The 21,768-nt window shown below is 37.5% G+C and overlaps 1 protein-coding gene across 1 annotated transcript; it reads right to left on the bottom strand.

The window, feature by feature from the left end:
- Positions 1–1,419: 1,419 nt before the first annotated feature.
- Positions 1,420–20,316, bottom strand: LRRC58 (leucine rich repeat containing 58). The gene is made up of 4 exons (XM_036243418.1): positions 19,754–20,316; positions 11,094–11,222; positions 10,173–10,450; positions 1,420–6,865 (listed from the first exon to the last, which is right to left on the bottom strand). The coding sequence occupies exons 1-4, from the start codon at positions 20,251–20,253 to the stop codon at positions 6,657–6,659; spliced, it is 1,116 nt and encodes a 371-aa protein (XP_036099311.1). The 5' UTR covers positions 20,254–20,316; the 3' UTR covers positions 1,420–6,656.
- Between the last annotated feature and the right edge of the window lie 1,452 nt (positions 20,317–21,768).

The raw sequence follows: 21,768 nt of genomic DNA, 5'->3' as shown, positions 1-21,768 counted from the left end.
AATGCTGATGGAATTTTCCATAAAGCTGGCAGTGACTGATGTGATGGGAAACATCCAATTCTCACATATCCCCTGAAGCCTGTGGCTTCCTCTTTAATTTCTACATAATTAAACAAGCCATTAAAACAACAATGTTCTTCTGACACTTGTTCTAAAGACAACATCCCCAACTGGGCAGATTAGGGCAGTTTTAGCCTCAAGAAAGCAAAGAGATCAGTTACACCCAATGTTTTCTCTCTTGTGCCCTCAAGTTTCTGAGCCTATGCATACTAAGAAGCTTTCCTATACTAAGAGGGAAGTGTTGAGCTTCTTCCACCTCAGCCAATTTGAAACATTGGCTGTTTCACAGTGCCTCTCCTATCCACTCTATTTTACCTCAACTCCTAACCAACCACAATATTTTTCCAAATTTAGAAAAATGTCAGCTTTCTAGAGTCACTAAAATAAGGGCACTAAAGAACAATACTAGCCCAGCTGGTGTGGCTCTGTGGTTGAGCATTGACCCATGCACCAAGAGGTCACTGGTTCAGTTCCCGGTCAGGGCACATGCCTGGGTTGTGGGCTCTCTTCCCAGTAGGGGAATGTGCAAGAGGCAGCCTATCAATGTTTCTCTCTCATCGATGTTTCTATCTCCCTCTTCCATCCTCTCTCTCTAAAAATCAACAAAAACATATTTAAAAGAACAATGCAAAATACTATAATATTAATGTTGCTCAGTTAGTACTATACTACTTTGTGTTAAAATTGTTTGATTCTGGACTACGTGCAAGAAGTAACTGACCTTAAGTTAGCAAAATGACCTCACCAATTTCTTATGAGAGCATGCATCCATAAATCTAAGACTGTGAAAGCAGAAGGAACTCTAGTAGAAAGGAATCTGGTATAATTCATCTTTTATCCCTTGCACCTAGCACAGAGAGTAAATGTTACTATATGCTTAATGCATGTATTCATGTACTGAGACAATTCAATAAACAGATGAGCAATGATATAGCAAGTAATCAGGCACATAACAATATTATAAGGATTTTAGTTTTTAAAAAAATAAGTGCTTGTCGATTAAAACTAAAATACGATTACTTTTCCAGAGTATAGAATCAAATTACAACACACTTTTAATACAATGTTTGATATGGCAAAATTCACAGAGGGTTAGTTCATATAAGATCACATTCTTTTCTGTGTCCTGGGGGGAGGTGGGGGCAAGGGGAGAGAAGGTACAGAATTGGAGTGGCTTATTCTTTTTAGAGCATTTACCACTACAAGATAACACAGACATTTGATCTAATAAACTGCATCTTGTCCTGAAAATAAAATTTAATTATTGAATCTTGTTGCTGAATTACATTTATTGTTGCCATTAAGTTTTAAATATCTATATACCTATATAGATATTCTTAATTCACAAGATTTCAAATACAGAAAAATTTAAAAATCAGATAAAAATAACTTGACTAAAGTATATGTATTTTCAACATTCTGTTTATACTTTAAAGTCCCAAACTTCATAAAAAGTTAAAATACTGATTATTTAAAATATTTCTCCCATTATGCTTTTGTTTCTCATGAATACAAAGTGGGCTCAGAAATGCAAAACATTAACTGTAGGCACACAGGTCTCTCCACAATGGTTGTATAAAGTGACCACAGAGTTTAATATTCTTTCCCAATAATACATCAGTATCAACCATTTAAGTTAGTGAAAGGATTCTCTTAAAACATAATTTTCAGACAGAAGTATTAACCAATTTGGTAATGTTTTTTTGTAGTATCAGCAATAGAGATGTCAATCTTATCCTAGTTTGTTTCCTTGACTATTATTTAGAATAAAAGGATTTTATTCAATTTATTCACAACCAGTAGTAGTTCTGGTGAATGCAGACAGTCTCTCTAGGAACCATGCTTTCTGGTATGATATAAAAAACCTTCATTAAATTAAATACATTTTAATATTTACAAGATTGAATACTGTCTCTGGTGATAAACTGAGACAGATCAATACTAGATAAGCCTAGTAGCACCCAAATCAATATTACCCTGAAAATGTTAAATTATATGCAATGTGTGTTGTTAGTGAACTATTATTTTCTACATAATTCTTGGCAAATATGGGCCAAGGAGAGAGAAAAAGAATGAAGATATTTACATGCAAAAATATTAAAACACTCCCTTCAACCTAGTACTATAGAGAAGCCACTCACAAAATATGCTAGGCCTCATGGCAGTAATCTTTCTATGATGTTATTAATTATGAACTTGGTTAGGAACTGCTATCACCCCTTAGTGGTAGCAGATACATTTTTTTTATGAAATAATATTAAAAAGAACATACCTCTTTACTGATTTTATTTCAGGATACTCTATCCTTATAGCTTTGACCTTCTGAGAGGATGCAGGCTTGGGATTTTCTCTCCAGAAGCCCTAGGCTCAGATATGAGGTCTTATTTAGGAATCCCTTAGGATCATAGTGTTTCTTCCTCAGTCAGATGCAAAGGATGACAAGACTGTCACAAAAATCTTATTAAATGACATAATTCCCCAAACTCTGGGTAAAGAGTGGAGGATTTAAGGCACACACTTCTGAGCACAAATGAAGACACTGCTTCCTTTGAAACGATCATGACTCTAATGAAAATACAAAATTGCACGCTATTAAATACATCCCATTAATGTTAGAGAGTATAGTGCTTAATACAGATACAGTGGAGGCCAAGCACTTCTTTTCTATAGAGAGGACATCAGAACTATGTACTGCAGAGCATGCTGCCGAACAACCTATACAATAGCCTTTACTTTTGTTAAACGCCCAGCTCACTATTTTGGACTAAATGGGGAGTAGTATCTATACTGCCATATTAAAAATCTCTGTTTTGGATAAGAAGGGAGTCATTTAGGTAAAAATTAGGTATTTCTAAATAAATGCAGGTTAAATAATTTCATATACACATACTATAACTGATATAGTTTTGCCTAGTCTTATTATTTAGAATAGCTTGTTATATAAAATGCTTTAAAAGATCAAACTTTATTTGCAGTAATTATGTTTTGTGGTTTTTTTTTACATAGTAAAAAGGTAAACATTAACCAAGACTGTACCACAAATTCCAGGTTAATGGGGTATTACTTTCTCCCTCGCTGGATTGGCTATAAGAAAATCCTATTATTTGCAGGCCCTTCATTACGGAGGAATGTGGAAAATATCCTAATAGCAGAAACTAAAGAAATCAATGAGAAAGGCTTTCAGATTGTAGCCAGGGGGGCACTTAATTTTAAAACAATTCACTATTACTTTAAAGAACTTTCTTTGCTCAGGGATATCCCTGGTGACTTCTATTTCCTTGCCCTGTGTTGCTTTAAAAGATTCCTTTCATTTTACACTCCTGCAATGAGCCTTTTCCTTCTCATCTTTTGTTTAAAATTGATATTTACAATGTTTGGTGGAATTGGTCTGCAGTATTACACTGCACTAGTGTAAATTGCCTTTAACTTTTATTTACATCAATACAAAAATTTCTCAAATTTGAGGTATAATTTACAATGCAAATCTTTAAAAAATTTTGTAGCTTAAAGTTCCAGGTATCAAGAATGTTAGAATAAGAGACTCTTCTGGCACACATTCAAGAAGTAAAATATGAATGGTAACCCTTAGCTCTACCTCCACTACTCAAATACAGGGAATACTGAGAACCCTGACTAGCTTGTCCTTAGGTCAGCCACTCTCTGGCACCATGAAAGCAAAATACTGTATTAGCTAATCGTCCTATTTCCTAAAACCCTAGGACTATTTCACAACTCAATTTGGAGACACTGAGAACTGTGTCTTTATTCTAGGAATAAAGATTACTAAGAACGTCCAACGTATCCATTTCAATTTCAAATATTAACTCTTAAGAATTTCATTCCAAACACATTAATGATTTGGTTAAGTAGTTTTATCCACATAAGTGTTGGTCACAAAATTATCCAAGTGGAGATAAAAATACTTATTTCATTATGAAAATTAGTGCAGATTCTATAAATCTCAAAAAATGTAGTTAAAGTTTATTAACTATAGTTTAACCACAGATATGTGATTTAACTAGAGATATAGACTATCATTTTAAATACATAGTCAGCTATATGATTCGGGAGCTGATTATCTGGTTTCTGGAATATCAAGTCCCTTATATCTCACTTTCTGGTTTAATTTCTACAGTCACCAGTTACGAAAAAAGGGAAGGTGGAGGAAAACAAGCAAACAAACGGAAAATCTTAAAAATTATTAGCAGCTCTTGTAAAAGGTTAAAAGGTAAACTTAACAGCTATAGTTAAAACTAAAAGCTATAATGCAGATTTCAGTAAAAGTCACCAAACAGCTGGATACTGATCATAGGTTTTCAAATATACAGAGAACCATAGCAAACATTTTGCTGAAAGATATTTTGCTGAATGGTATGTACATTATATAGCAAAGGCTAGAAACTGTTTCTGGTTAGACCTATTTACATGTGTAAAAGCTCAATCAGTATATCTTCTTTCTGGGAAGCTGGAAAGAGGTATGTAAGGTTAATTACCATATTTACATACCTACCCACTTATTTTACAAAGATTAACTCTTAGAAGATTACTCAAGCTGTTACTTAGGTCAAGCTGGTAATGAATTTGAAAGTAAATTGAAGCATTTAAGCCAGAAAATTTGGTCCTATTGAGTATCTTACTATGAATACATTATTTTCTATGAAAATATTTTATGTATTTAAACTAAGTCATTTACACAACATGTTAAGCTTGCTACTCATGTACTGCCTAAGCCATCTTTACCATTCATAACTTTGTGGTATGTAGCTTGCTGTGGCTCAAATGGAGAAGTAAAAAAAAATTCTTTATTACTTCCATTGTAAGATATACTCACCCATGTACTACTTTGCTAGGCAGTAGATATATACTAGATTACTTCCACAGAGATAGAAAATTTCCGAATCAAAAGGAAAAAAGTATCTTACATTATAAAAAGGGAAAGGGATTTACTTTATAGCAGCGTTTCACAACTGCAGTCATGAAACTCTCATGTTTCATGAATTAACATATAATAAACAAACCCTTCACTATCCTAAAGTATATGTTCTTCTGAAATAAAAAATAATATATATGACAGAAAGCTAATGCATATAACATTATTATTATTATTCTAAAACAATGTGTTTTAAGAAATGATGTGCCCATTCATGAATGCCAGCAGGGAGACTGTCTTCTGTTCCAACGCACTTCTGACCTGTGTATTATTGCACAGGTAACACTTACCAACAAACCATCATGCTATTATAGGTTAATGATCTAAGATTGCTAGTATGTGTTTGCATTTTATTTTATAGTATCAGCTTATAATTGGACCATTATTCAATTTTTATTGCATATTAAGCTAGTTAATAAAAATCTGGTCATTAGCAAATAATCTGTGAAAGCATTTTTCTGCAATACTTTAATATTTGTATGTTATCAATACATTATTTTCAAAATATATTTCATGGTTAAACTGGTTTTGAAAATTGTTCTAGTGTGTACAAACACAATGACTTTTGCCCCCAATTTCATTTAGTTATTGTCAAGTTTTTCTAGTGTCTCTTTAAAATGTAGAGAAAGTTACATTTCTGTACACACAGGCAATGGTGTCATACCTGACTGTTAACATTTTAAGTCATTTTCTCATTCCTTTAAAGCAAGATATAAAGCAGCCTTTCTGGCTTACATCTCTTTTCTGTCAAAATAAATCTGACCAATTTTTCAATCAAAAACTCTTTTATTCTCCAATGAACAACTGATCAAGACTGTGGCCTCCCATTACATGTGAAAGTGACTTTCTAGGGGATTACTTTGTGTTTAAACAAAAATGAAGTTAAGGTGGCCATGAGCCCAGATGTCAGATATACAGCTGTTTACCTAGGTCTGTTGAAGCATAATTCAAAGTGTTCTGCATAGTATGACAGCTACAGGCTGCTCTGGTACCATTTCTTGAATACAGTTCTAAATCCTAGCTAGAACTTAAGGCACTATAACAGTCATTGCTGGGTTACCTAAGGGTAACAATAATCACATAAAATAAAGGAGCAGAACTGAACAGTTTAAAACACCACATGAAGTTATATCCCTTACTTTACCAGTTAGTAGGTCAGAAAGGTTTAGGTCCTATGTAACCATCTGTGAGCTCATCTGAATAGCTCTGTAATTTAGACATATGGCAACAGATGAAAGGAAGGGTAGTCCTATTATGGTACAGTGTTCAACCTACACCCAAGGACAACTCTGGGAATAAGTACAGCTTTGACCATTTCTTTCTTCATCTCAACTGTCACCACTCATGGTGTATCACAGCACTGCTCCTCAGAATGTTCTAGCCTGCTGAGGGAGTTACACAAAACTTGAGTGAAAAGTGCAAACAAGCAGCCACATTTGAAACTGCTATTCAGAGTGAATTACATTTAAAAAAATCCAAACATGGAACTGGATTCATTCCTGCTGAATGGGTGGATGAAACATAAAATCTTTTACATCATCTTTGACTCTTTCATTGACATTCAAAATGGAAGATAATGTTTCCAGTGAACTTCATAGTCTATTTTCTTTTCTAACCATCTTTTCTCACTCAGTCTTTTAGTGCTTCACTCCACCCCGCACTCTTTTCAACCAAGAAGAACTTTCTGCATCCTGTGTGCGGCAACACTAATTTCATCCTCCGAGTCAGACTCGCTCTGGGACGTGGAGCTGTGAGAGGCGGAGCTGCATGGTGAAGAGCACTCTGGCGAACACAGGTAGTGCATCAGGGGTAGGCGGTACTTCCCACAGAAGTCCACAAATTTTATCTGTCTGACACAGCAGTCAAAGTAGACTCCTGGAGAGAGGGAGGAATAAGTATAGAGTAATCATTACAAAGCAAAAAGTCAGTTCCTCTTGCAACCATTTCTCCAGCATTCTGAAGCAATGCCATGTACTGTCTTCTCTTTTGTGAATCTCAAGCTGAACTAGTAGATATTTCTACAGCATTTTATAGCTATTTATAGCGATTTGGCTGCAAAGAGAAGGCCAGGAGATTTATCTTAAAGGGAGCTGGTATTAAAGTACACTGTTTATTTATCTTGTTTTCTCTGGGTGATTTGGAGAACAGTGCCTGATAGAGATTATAAAATACCTACAGCACCCTTCCTCCACCAACCAGCAGCTCCTTAGTACTACTCTACAGTCAAGAAACTTTAAAAAGTCCCCAACACTTCAAAATTTGCAGAAAGGGGACTACTTTTGGTACCTCTGTTCTTATGTATTGAGAAGCAAAATGAAAAGAAACAAAATGCTATCGTACATTTCCACAGGTTCTAAATCTACAGGCTTCAGAACTATTTCACTAATGGTCTCATAGTGTTTTCAGGCAACTATATATTATTAGGTAGAGTGAAACTCGTATTCAGCTCTCGTCATTCCTAATTTTGATTCCATAGTGCTCCTGAACTGTGGCCCTTCAGCTAAGTAAAAACACAGTTAGAGCTGAGAGAAAAGCAGAGGTTGCTGTATCTCAGGGTTCTAGCTGCTCCTTGAAGACACTGCATATCTCTAACCCAGGCTAATGCAGTGACTGCAGTATCACTGGAATATCTGGAACTCAGGGTCCTATCTTCTCTCTAGAGAGGAATGTCAACCTCTACACCTTACCTAAGTTTCCTCTGGCACCAAGTACTCTGTGTGTGTCACATAAAAGACCAAAATAACAAGATGTGGTCCAAACAAAGGAGAAATAATAATTTCTACTTATTTTTTTCTTATACTTTCCCATTAACTTTCTAATATTTTTGATCCTACAGTAAGTATAACTCATAGTTTAAGAAAGGAAATTCAAGATATATTACTTTGAACAATTAGAAAAGTAGATAAATTCAATAAATTGGTCAATCAATTTTTATTTTTCCTTTATAAATATTAGAGAGAGAGGAAGGGAGAGGGAGACAGACATGAAAATATTGATTGGCTGCCTCCTGCATGCCCCCCACTGGGGACTGGGCCCACAACCTGGGCAAGTGCCCTGACTGGGAATCAAACCGGTGACCTCTTGGTGCATGGGTCGATGCTCAACCAGTGAGCCATGCCAGCTGGGTCAATCAATATTTTTATCATACCCTCAAAATGTGTTAGCTTCTTGAAAACAGGTGGAAATAACAAAATAAAGCATTATAGAATTACCATGAGCTAAAATAGTACAACATTATCTTGCTGTTTGTAAGATCTCAGACTACACAAAGAAAATATCTCACAAAATACAAAATTTTTTGTTTGGAGTTCAATAACTAATGAATCTGAGAAGGAAAAGTGTCAATAGTTCATTTTATATATTATCTCAAATTTTAAGTAATAATTTTAAATGTATTTTTGTTTCTAAGATAAATAACACATCAGTATACTGAATAAGTAATTCAGAGACAACTAAGAGAGAAGAGAGAATTCCTATAGAGGTCCCTTTCCAGAAAAGGATAGATTTAAAGAAGAGATTAGATAGAGACTATGAAGCCTGGTGTGAATGTTGCCCACGGCCACTGTCAAAGCCAACTGAGGAATGAGGACCAGAGAAAAGCGTAAGCACTTCTAATGCGGCACAGCACAGCAACCTCTACTTCTAAGAGTGAGTGGCTAGTAAGGGCCCAGAGTATTGTTCTTTTTGAACTAATAGTCTCTTTTTCCTCTTTTGACAGTCTTTGAGGAACTTAAAATCATTTCTCCTTTTTAAACCTTACAATGGTTTCAAGATATGATGGGACGTCCAGGAAAAATCTCTGGTCATCATTCTGTATCATTTCCTCAGCACCTACATTTATATGACAACAGTAAAAACCTTTCTATATCCCCATCAAATTGCATTTTTTAAGAAGTAGTCTTTTATGAGGGAGCCAGAATAAAATGACCTGCTATCAGTCACCAACTCCTCCATACCCCTGGCATTCCAGGCCCTTCATAACCTGGTCTCAATGTATCTTTTATAAACTCTTTTCTCTCATTACTCCTCTAATTGTACATTTGAGTCAAATTATTATTCATCCAACATTCTGCCCCACAATGCTGTTTTATCTCCAATTTTATTCTTTCCATCTGAAGAGTTTCTAATCTGCAATCTTACCCTATCAAAATCCAACTCATACTTAAAGAACCATCTCACCTTTTCCAGATCTAATTAAATGTATTCTCTCCCTCCTCTGATTTCCAATACTATAGTGAATTCCTACTTCACTCTGCTTTACATTATAGCATTTGTTTAATTCTCTCCAAATGCTCTAAACTCAAGAAATTTTGAACCATGGATTTAAAGAATACAAAATTACAGGGTACATTTTGAAATTGGTACACATTCTGCCCATTCTCATATATCTTGAATCATACTCTATAAAGGTACCTGATACTCAGAATGGTGTCTTTAAAAACATGTCCCTCACATAGACAACAATGCTGGGGACGGGGTGAGAGGGGACTTGGGAGGAGGGTGTTAATGGGGGGAAAAGGAGAAACATCTGTAACAAAAAAAAATTAATAAAAAATTAAAATTAAATAAATAAAAACATGTCCCTCAAATAAATATGAAAGGTAGCTAAGCATTTTAGAGATTCTAAGCAATGAGGACTTATGCTTCTTTTGTGTTTCCTCTCATTTTATAAATCTTATGACAGTTCCAAAAGAGGATGAGACTTTCTGGGTGTTTTCCTTATGTATGAATTGTAAAGAACTATGAAAAGAATAGAAACAAAAGAAAAAAAGGAAATCCAGAGCAGGTGAAATGTCGTTAGTTTCTGGTAAAGGGGTGAAAGGATAAGGAAAACAGAAACAAAGACTGACTGCCTTTCTCTGAAAAAAGACAGCTAATGAAAACAACACTTAGATCATCAATTTTATTTATTCATTAATTAATTGATTTTTAGAGAGAGAGGAAGGGAGAGGGGGGGAGAGAGAGAAATATCAATGAGAGAGAACATCGATTGGCTGCCTCCTGCATGCTCCCCACTGGGGATTTGGCCTACAACCTGGGCATGTGCCCTGACTGGGAATTGAACCGGTGACCTCTTGCTGCATGGGTCAATGCTCAACCACTGAGCCACACCGGTTGGGCTAGATTATCAATTTTAAAAATAGCTAAATGAATGGGAAACAAGGACACTAAATTGACTTACCTCCACACTTTGGGTTTGGGCAATTGCTGGCTAAACTCAAGTATCTAAGAAGATTCCCAGGAAGATCACAGGGAGTGTAGGAAATATTTCTAATTTTAATGGTCCGTGCAGCTAATTCCAGGAGAGTTGGAGGGTCGTAGGTTAAATCTCTAACAAAACGAACAACCAACGGATTTCCTCGCAAACTCAATTCTTCCAAATGAATAAGGTTGAGGATCTCTCGAGGCAGGTATGTCAGCAAATTATTGTGAAGACTGAGGGATCGAAGTGAATGCAACCTAGAATTAATGTAGTACAAAAACCAATGGGATTACTAGCAGAAAAGTTAAGTGAAGAACATGATTTTCCCATAAGAACGAGCACTTAAGATTAAGGTCAATGGAAGTAAAATTTAAAAGTGCTGAAACTAGATCAGAGTGCAGATTTGTAAATGTCATGAAGGCCTTTTGCCTATGGAATCGTAGAAAGTTTAGAATACTTAAAAATATTATGATGTGCTAGATGAAATATAAATGCTAGATTTAAAGATATGGTGGGAGTTTTATCATTCAGATAACCAAAAAGGAAAGATTCTAAATGCAACAGGAATCAAGATTCTTCACATTATCTTATTAGGACAGGAATGATTCATATCAAATATAAAATCAATAAACTCCCATAAAACCTGGGAAATCTTTGCCAAATGAATACTCTTATTTTTGATTACAGAAAACGGGCTATACAAATATTGTGAGGAATAAACCAGAGATTTTAAAAGTAACATTAAAAATAAGCAACACCATTCACGGCAAACCTCAGAACTGTAATTACCATGTATATATCTAATTCTTTTCTACATATAAAACATGTGGGCGGATACCAAAACAGTAATTCCTGAGCATGTATCTCTATGTATATACATAAACTGCCTGAATTACTCACTGTGAAAGCTGAGGCGGCACACTTTGGATTCTGTTGTCACATAATACCAAGTAATTTAGAGAAGGCAGATTTGCTAATTCTGGTGGAATTTCTTTGATGAAGTTTCCTCCAAGATATAAACACTCTAAACTGCAAAGATAAATAAACAAAAACAAAAAGTAAATAAACGAAAGCTAGATAAGATACCCCATTGCCTTTATTACAATGGACACATTTCATTTATTCATTCAGCAAATGTTTTACTTATGATTTGCTATGTGCTGAAGCTTACAAGTAAGCAGAAAAGACAAACCAATATTAGACAATATTATCGATACTACCTACTGGTTTTAATTTTGTTAGTATTTATTTCATTTAATCCCAGCTTTACCATTTACCAATGTAATAATTTGAGCCAGTTACTTAATCTCATTATGCTCATTTCCTCTTCTTTAAAATGGAATAATATTAGTATATATCATGTAAAGTGCCTAGTCAACAAGTATGAATCAGACACCTACCATGCACCATTCTATGGAATATAGTGCAAATAAGACCAAGTACTTGACCTTAAGTAGCTTACATTCTAGTGAGGGAGACAGACAATAAATCAGTGAATTTGTGTATATTTTGCCAGATAGCTTTAAGGGCTATGAAGAAATAGGAAGGTAATCAGACGTTGATGAAAGTGATATTCCTGATCAGGTGGTCATAAAAGGTTTCCTGTAGAGGATGACATCTGAATGGAGATCTGAATGAAATGACTGAGTACAAATCCCTGTGTTGTAAAAGAACACCACAACCAGTGTGGGTAGATCAGGGAGATAGAGGCAGGGCAGTGACAATCACACAGGTCAGAGAGGTAGCCTAGGAAGGCCAGATCAGAGGGTCCTTCAGACATTAGTAAGGACTTGGAATTTTATCAAGTAGTGTACTCTTTACAAATACCCCAATACATTAAAAGTAAACAGATAGAAAAAGATATACCAAGCGAATTTCTACCATTTCACATCTGGACTACTACTACATTAGCTTCCAGTCTGGTCTTCCTGCTTCTACTCTTCCCATCACACTCTCCTCTCACTCCAGCAGCTGTTTTCCACACAACAGACAAGTTATCCTTCTAGAGCACCGATTTTCAATCAGTGTGCTGCAAGAAGTTTTACACCCTGGCCGGTTTGGCTCAGCGGTTGGAGCGTCGGCCTGAGGACCAGAGAGTCCCGGGTTTGGTTCCAGTTCCCGCTAGGAGCATGTACCAAAAAAATAAATAAATAATAAGAAGTTTTAAAACATATAATACCTATTTAGTCAGGGGCACTGACCTCTTTTCCCTTAGCCTGTCAAATAAAAAAGCGTCAATAGCCATTCGGTGTGAATGAATCCAAGTTATACCTATTTTTTGTTGTTGTGTTGGATAACCTGAAATATATTTTTTGGTGTGCTGCAGAATTTTAGTAAGTAGTTTGTGTGTGCCATGAGATGAAAAAGGTTGAAACTCGTTGTTCTCGAATGTAACACAAGTACGTCCTTTAGAGATTCTTTCAGCAAGGACCCACTATGGTTGTTAATCTCGGAGGCCTGTGTCTCTAATATTTTTATTTTTTCCCACACTCTGGAGTAACAAACAGCTTGGCTGGGCATTAAATTATAGATTGACTGTTCCTTTTATTAGCACTAGGAAGATACTGCTCCATTATCTTATTTCAGCCAGTATTATTATTGTTCCTTTGTAAGTATTCTGTCGTTGTTGTTTTTAATCATGAGCTTCTAGGATCTTTTTTCTTTCTTTCTTTTTTTTTTTTATCCTCACCCGAGGACATTTTTCCATTTTTTTTTGTTCAGATAGAGCGGGAGGGAGAGGGAGGAAGAGAGAGAGAGAGAGAGAAACATCAACGTGAAAGGTACACATCTAGTGGCTGCCACCAGCACAACCAACCAGGGCCGGGGACAAACTGCAACCGAGGTACATGCCCTTAGCGGGAACCGAACCCGGGTCTCTCTGGACCGCAGGCCGACACTCTAACTGCTGAGCCAAACCAGCCAGGGCGGATCTTTTTTCTTTATTTAACCTTATTGTTCTAAAATTTTGTGTGTCAAGATATCAGTTTAATTGTGGGAAATTATTGGCCACTGTTATTTTAAACACTGCCTTTCTTATGTACTCTCTATTCTCTTTCTAGAATTCCTACTCAATAGCAGTGGAACTTCAGAATCAATTCTCCATGTCTCCTAACATTTCTTTCATACTTTCCAGTTCTTTATCTCTTTGTGCTACAAGCTATCATTCCACCTACTGAGTTCATAATTATATTTTTTCATTTCTAGAAATTCTAATTGGGGTTTTCATAACTATCAATTTTTAAACTTCTTATTCTTGTTTTATTGATGAAGTTCCCATCTTTACCTCTCTGAAGTTAGGAAACAATCTTATTTTAAAGTCCTTTGTAGATTATCTTATTACATGTATTTTCGAGGTGTAATTTCTTCCATTTGTTGAATTTCTTATCTGTACTTCATAATCTCACTTTCCTTGATGTGTGGTGATTCAAAGTGATGTCATTTAAAAAATATATTAATAACACTTTTTCTATTTCTGATTGTGTAAATCTTTTACATTTATACTGCTTAGTAAAAGCAGACAAGTTTAATCCCAACATGTTAATGGTTTGTCTTTCAAATATTGCCTGTATCAAAAATCAATTATCTGTATATGAGACTGAATTATCCTACATGTAAATAAATGTTTAAGGACTGGTTTAAAAACTTCCATGCAGGATTTTTTGGTCTTAACAAAAATGGTCTAAGTTAATGCTCAGTTATTCAGAAATCTCTATTTTTGCAATGATTAGAGTTACTAGAATTAGAATAGAAAATCTGGAGCCCCCAAAACAGAAACTACCCTGGAAAAAGAATTATTTTATGAGAAGATTATCTAGGAAAAAAATTAGCAAACTTGAAAGTCTTTTTATAATGGATTCAATAGTTAAATAACAACGTGTATTACAGTCTACCAAAGGAGAAAAGACAGTGAATAAAGGAGACAATGAGTGAGAGCAAAGTTAAATATTGTCTTTTCTATTTAAGTCAAAAACCTACAGAAACTAGAGTCTGGTGGTAAGTTACTACTCAATGTCTTTTTCTCTCAGTGTTTTGGAGTGGGTGGGGAGGCATACAGACAAAATGCCAGACCTTAGTAGTTATGGTGACTTGGCAGAGAAGAATCTGGTGTTCTACAATATAACCAAGCCCATGATTTCAAAATTATATCAATTCTCTTTTGCAACTGATGGGTATCATTAATCAGATTACACAACCACTATAGTAAATTTATACTTTCAGGATTATTTCCTCACTTAAACTCAAATAATTCTCAAAGTTCTAGGGACTTGAAGCCTTTAAATGATTTATGAGAATTAAATTTCTAAAACACACACTACTGTTTCAAAACATGCTTTTCTGTAAGGAAAAAAGAAACCATTGTTGAATTTAAAGCGAAACTGTAGTATTTAGCCCTGGCCAGTGTGGCTCAGTAATCAGAGCATTGGCCTGCGCACTGAAGGGTCTCGGTTTTGATTCCTGGTTGAAGGCAAGTACTTGGGTTGCAGGTTTGTTCCCTGTACCCCTACAGGAGGCAATCAATCGATGTGTCTCTCTCACTTTGATGTTTCTCTCTCTCCTCTCTCCCTTCCACTCTCTGAAAATCAATGGAAAAAAAATATCCTCGGGTGAGGATTACCAAAAAACAAACAAAAAATGTACTATTTAAAAGTTCTGTGTTTGTCAGCATTGCACCTCTGTTCACCAGGCTTGGAACAACTCTATTTTTACAGTGTTCGACAAATACAGAAAACAGGAAAATCATTAAAAATTTTTATAGAAGTCTTCCTTTCCTTTCTGTTTATCATTAACACACCAACCTTAGATTTGTTTCTTGAAAAGTATTCCATGTCTCCAATCTCTAGTGATACTGAAGTGGGTGGCTTTTCTCTAGCAAAGGTCAATGACCCATTTAAAAAAACACACTACAGCCCTGGCCAGTTTTGCTCAGTGGGTAGAGTGTCGGCCTGCGGTCCAGAGTGACCCAGGTTCTGTTCCCACTAAGGGCGCATACCTAGGTTGCAGTTTGTCCCCGGCCCTGGTTGGTCGTGCAGGTGGCAGCGACTCAATGTGTCCCTTTCACGTCGATTTTCAATCTCTCTCTCTCTCTCTCTCTCTCTCTCTCTCTCTCTCTCTCTCTCTCCTCCTCTCTCTCCCTCCCACTCTAGCTGAACAAAAAGTGGAAAAATGTCCTCTGGTGAGGATAAATAAAGTGTAAAAAAACACACTACATAATCCCTTAGTGCCAATCAATTTTAATCACAGATATAAGTAGAAAATGTTTTGCTTCTCCATCTAAATAAAAATGGCATTAAATATAACAAAAATATACATTAGTCCAATATTACGATTTGTTCAAGGGAGATGAAATTAAAGTGAGACACGTTTGTATACAAAGAGGCAGAAAACCAAGTAAGAGAAACACAAGAACCATATTTTTGTGGCTAAAGAAAGTAATTTTCTTGAGATAGCATCCCCATATTGAATCATACAGACTTTTAAAGTACATTATATGTTCAAAAGTAGAAGCACCAGTGGAAGAATCACCTCTTGGTACTTGTCCCAAACTAAGGCAATAAATGAAAGAAATCAGAGGGAAAAAGTTGAGAACCAGAGAAAAACTCAGTATGTGACTCTAAATGGGGAAAATTTTTTTTTATTTAAACTTTATCACATTCTATTGACCATCTGGTCCAGTCACTTCTTTCGTAAGCTATTAATTTATTTATTGCACACTAGCTTCAAAACATTCCAGCGCATTAATATCTACCTTTTGTTTCTATCACAATCCTCTTATCTTCAATTTCTGAAACCACATCAAGCAGACAGTGAGAGACGGATCATGAACAGAAAAAAGGCATTACTTGAGAAGAAAATATTGTGAGAAATGGTGCCAAATGTAACTCACTTGTGCTCAAACCTACTCTCCAAATGAAATGTTTAGAATCCTGGATGCCAAACAGTCCTGAAGGCTCCCATTTAAAAAAATAACCAATGGGTGATAAGTTATTAAGTGTCTAAGCTAACTGAGAGGAATAAGTTAAGAGGTCATAGGAAACAGGTCAAAATACTAATTACACCTACTTTTGCAATGTTATAAAAACAAAAATAAGTTTGTCCATATACTAGTCCAACAGATATTACACCGACTAGTTGAAGAATAACCTCATACTTTTTTTTTTTTAATCCTCATCCGAGGACATTTTTTTTCATTTTTTGTTCAGATAGAGTGGGAGGGAGAGAGAGAAAGAGAGAGAGAGAAACATCGACGTGAAAGAGACACATCGACTGGCTGCCACCCGCACAATCAACCAGGGCCGGGGACAAACTACAACCGAGGTACGCGCCCTTAGTGGGAACCGAACCCGGGTCTCTTTGGACCGCAGGCCGACGCTCTAACTGCTGAGCCAAACTGGCCAGGGCTAACCTCATACTTTGATGATAAGAATTTATATCCATAACCTCATGATTCACACTGAGCCTAATTTACTCCATGGGAAAGAAGTTAATCATAAAAATAAGATTTTCAGCACCTACTAATTTGTTATATTTCAAAATTGATCTTTCAGAAGCCATTTTTAAAGAGATTTGCCACTAGGGAAAAGGATTAACAAAGTACAGAAAACATACATGAAGACACCATACAAATCAAAAGAGGTTAATTATACCAATGAAGCTAAAGTTGACACCCTCTCCCCACTCCATTCTTACACAGCAAAAAGAGATGTGCTTAAAACTCTGTGTACTTAGAATAAAATAGAAACTTTACCAGGGCCTTCAAGATCTGACATGGCCTGAGGTCTGGTTCAAATACATTTGCCACTTTCCTGCTTGGCCACTTTCTCACTATGCTCTAATACAATGTTCTCCTTTCAAAATTTTGGCCTTTAGTCCTTCTTGCTTCTGGGCTTTCACCTGTGCTGTTCCTTCTACCTGGACTGATCTCACCCCACCCTCTCCTAGTTAATTCTTACTCTTCCTTCAAAAGCTCAATTAAAATGTTATTTGCTCACGAACCAAACTAAGTCAGGCCCCTCTGTTATTTCATTTCAAGGCACTCTGTAGGTCTTCAAAGAATTTATAACAAATGTAATTAAATAATGAGGTTTAATGTCTCTTGAAGTATGTTAGTTCCATGAGGGCAGGGTCATGTTCACCACACCTGACACATGGTAGGTATTAAATAAGTATCTGTTGATGAGATGAGTAAATGAAGAGACATCTTGTCCAAATGCCTCATTTTGCAGATTAGGAGGCTATAGTCAGGATATGCTAAGTGACTTGCCTAGGGCTGGGACATCAAGAATTCTTATTGTCAGGCCAACGTTCTTTTCACTACAATTAACTCTAAGGCCCCTCCCAGCTCTAACATTCTGTTATCTCAGAAAACTCAATAAAAGCTGCGAAAATATTTTACAGACCAAAGAAACTTTTTTTCCCCTGCTTTAGACAATTCCCTTGCTTTTGTTCTATTTATTTCCCTGCACAACACATTTAAGGGAATTTTACTGTGTCTCTGTTTCTTCCTTCTATTTAATTCAACATACATTAACCAAATAATCTAGTAGGTGAGAAAGATCTGTAAAGAAAGAATTATAATCAATAGGATAAATGCAATGGTGGGATGAACGAGGTACAGAGGAAGTACAGTATAGGTAATAAATTAGCTGTTGTCCAGGAAGTAGTAAAGAAAGAAAACAAAGAGATCACCATCAAGATGGGTTTTGAAGGATGTATAGGAATTTGCCAGGTACAAGCAGCATTCCAGGCAAAAGGAAAAGAATATGTACAGAGGCAATGCATCCATTCAACACATATTCAGTGAGTGCCCACAGGTGCTGGTAACATGCATGGTTCACTGATTTCTACAAATTGTACAGTAGTTCCTTTTGTTTGCAGTTTTGTTCTGCAGTTTCAGTTACCTGTGGTCCCAAAATATTAAATGGACAATTCCAGAAATAAATACTTCATAAGTTTTAAATTATGCACCATTCTGACTAGTGTAATAAAATCTAGTGCCATCCTGTTCCATCCCACCTAGGTTGTGAATCATCCTTTGTCCAACACACACACACTATATACACTACACACCTGGTAGTTACTTAGAAGCCATCTCAGTTATCAGCTGATGTTCAAGTAACATTTATTTTACTTAATAATGGCTCCAAAGAGCAAGAGTAGTGATGCTGGCAATTCTGGTATGTCTAAGAGAAGCTTTAAAGTACTCCCTTTAAGTGAAAAGGTCAAAGTTCTCTACTTAAAGAGGAAAAAAAAATCATATGCTGAGATTGCTAAATTCTAAGATAAGGATGAATCTTCTATCCATGAAATTGTGAAGGAAACAGAAATTCATGCTAGGTGTGGCACCTCAAAATGTGTAAATTACAGCCCCAGTGCCTGATAAGTGCTTAGTTAATAATGAAAGAGGCATTAAATCTGTGGGTGAAAAACATGAACAGAGAAAGACTACATTTACCTAACGTTTATTACATGTACATTGTTATAACTGTTCTATTTTATCATGTTATTGTGGTTAATCTCTTACTGTGCCTAATTTGCAAATTAAACTTTATCACAGGTAAGTAGCTGTAGGAAAATACATGGTACATATAGGGTTAGATATTATCTGAGGTTTCAAGTATCCACTAGGGGTCTGAAAACCTAGCCCGCCATCCTCCACCCCCTATAATGGGGGACTATGGTATTGCTGGTATCGCTAGAGAATAGAGAACAGGGAGAGTGTCTAATAAATGTCCTAGAAATCAAGGTTCAGATCAGAGTATATCTTGCGAAAAGGCCTAAATTTTTTCAATAGCAGCGATTTTCAACCAGTGAGCAGCAAGAATTTTTAAAACATGCAATACCTGACTATTTAGTCAGGGGCACTGATTGCTTTTCCCAGACTGTTAAATAAAATTTTAAAAAAAGGCAACAACCAACACAATACCCACCCAGTGTGAATAAATCAAAATTATACCTATTTTTTGGTCAGATCTGCAAGAAATTTAGTATATATTTTGTTGTGCTGCAGAGTTTTGGTAATTAGTCTGTGTGTGCCCTGAGATGAGAAAGGTTAAAAATCACTGATCTAACCCTGGCAGGGTGCTCAGTTGGTTGGAGCGTCCTCCCATAGTCAAGGCTGCTGGCGATCTCCGAATCTCGGGTGGGACACGTCCAAGCAACCAATGAATGCATAAAATGGGTGAACAACAAATCGATGTCTCTCTCTAAATCAAACTTTTTTTTTTTAAATCGCTGGAAAACCATCAAAGACTACAGAGCGTGAAAGTAACAACATGTACATTTGTCTGAGTAGCTATCAGTTTGTATCACTCCCCCAAACCCAATAGACAGAAAACTTGCCTCGAAAATCTGCACACGGGAAACATATCAAAAGCTGTCACACACTATCTTATTAGATTCGCTGAGCTGGTACCGGGTGGTACCCACTGCCAAGGAGTTAAAGGAAGAGCCTGGAAGAAGGCATTTAAGTGACAACTAAACGGTCCAAGACCAGGCCCAGCGCCCAGGGGCTCCGGGACACCGATCCAGGCCTCCCTCCTCTCCGGCGGGGACCCGCTTACCTCCGCAAGTTCTCGATCTCGGCCGGGATGGTCTGCAGCTGGTTGCCCCCCAGGCTGAGGGTCTGCAGCGCGCGGAGCTCCAGCACCGAGGCGGGCACCACTTGGAAGCAGTTCCCGCTGAGGTTGAGCACTTGAAGGCTGCGAGAAAGAGGCGACTGGGCCAGACCCTTGGGCAGCGCGCCGGGCCCGCCGAGCCGGTTGTTCTTGGCCAGCAGCGTGCGCAAGCAGCGCAGCGCCAGCAGCTCGGGCCCGAGCGCCGTCAACGCGTTGCCGCTCACGTCCAACAGCTGGAGGTGCGGGAAGCCGCTACCCAGGGCCCGCGGCAGCGACACCAGACGGTTGTGCGGCAGCAGCAGCCGCAGCAGCGCCTCCCGCGCGCCGCGCCGCTCCTCGCCTCGCAACTCCAGCTCCGACTCCAGCGTCTCGGGGGACACACTGAGGCGGGACAAGTTCAGCTCGGCCTCCCCGGCCGCGGTCACCGCCGCTCCAGCTTCCTCCATCCCGGCCGCCGCAGGGCGCGCGGCTCCGGAACCCGGAGAGCTCCGCGGCGCCCCGGAACCTGAAGCGAGGCCTGCGTTGGAGGTGGCGGGGGCGGGCGCTAACTCCGCGCGTCCACGCCCAGTCGCACACGTGAGGCGGCGGGTGCGCGCGCACCGCCCAGGGGCCTGGCTTCGTCTCACGTGGCGCGCGGCGCGCGGCGCGGCGTCGGGAGCTGCTGGGGGCAGGGAACTGGGGGCGGCCACGTTGGTGTCTGAGTCCTGCGGCTTTGGGCCGCTGCGCTTTATCTAGTCCCCATCTGGTGACCTGTCCCTGGAGTCCAGGGCCGCCTCTGTAAACAGCCCGAGGACTGTTTGGCTATCTGGCATTTGCTGCTAGTCCCCAGTTAGGAGTGCGGCCCCTAGTTTGCAAGATTCAGTGAGAACTCAGGAATTTGGTGATGATTCAGCCCATTACAGCAAGTCCAGGAATGTAAGGTCTGGGGATTAACCAAGCTGATTTCAAAATGCGGAGCTAGCTGGACTAGAGATCAGAACCCCTAGCTTTTGTCTCGGGTTCTCCTGTTAAACAGCTTTGTGTCCTTGGACGTGGAATTTGATTTGTTTCTCTATACGTAAAATATGGATAACATTTATCCTGCCTGTCCTTCATACAGGGTGTTTTTTTTTTTTAAGCCTGATAAAAGTAATGTATATCAAGTAGGACTGTTTTGGCTATAGAAGCACTTCTGTGGTTTTGGGTTTAAGTTGTAGTGGCTAGAAATGAAAGTCATGGAGGAGGTTCATTAATTTGAGATAGCTCAAACTAATTGATCAAATTAAGAACTCACAAAGTATTGAGATTTTATTGCAGGTTAAAACTACAATTTAACTGGGAAAATCTTGACTCTGGCTTTAATTGGACACTTCTAAGTAACATATTTTCTCTTGCCCTAAGCTTGTCTTTTCTGAAATTACTTTTTATTATTTTGAAGACATGAATAGAAGTGAGGAAAATATTTAGCATTCTTTTACAAACCTAATGCATTACAGTGTTGAAGTTGTTTATAGTCAATGACATTAGATTGCTTTCCTTCTAACAAAGAATAAACAGTGTTTCTTGCCAGTCTTTTGTGTGAGAAGCTTTATGTCTCTTACCTACTGCCAAACTTTAATTTCTAGTTGAGTTATACTTGTGGGAGGATATACTTTGTCAGTTTAAACCAGGGATAGAATGTTTTTAAAACTGATACTGTCCTGATTTTGAAACCTATTTTGAAAGGATCCTTTTAAAAATTAGACCTTGTTTTGGATCAAGATCACATTCTGGCAGGAACCCTAATATGTGAAAATTACAAATATTTAAAATAATACAGTTTTATGCTTTAAAAAAATGTATATATGTGATAAAAATAAAGTGACAGGAATGTAATATAAAATGCAAAAAAATACTAATGTGATTCAGAAATAGAGTTAAGATTACAAATCTGTGACATTAAAGGGGAAAGGTGGAAATAGCCTCAATAATAGAAAATGAAG

This window comes from Molossus molossus, unplaced genomic scaffold (genome assembly GCF_014108415.1).
Source record: "Molossus molossus isolate mMolMol1 unplaced genomic scaffold, mMolMol1.p scaffold_m16_p_5, whole genome shotgun sequence".
In the NCBI taxonomy this organism is placed as follows: Eukaryota; Metazoa; Chordata; class Mammalia; order Chiroptera; family Molossidae; genus Molossus; species Molossus molossus.
Note: the sequence above shows the minus strand (reverse complement) of the source record. Positions and strands in the feature narration are given on the sequence as shown.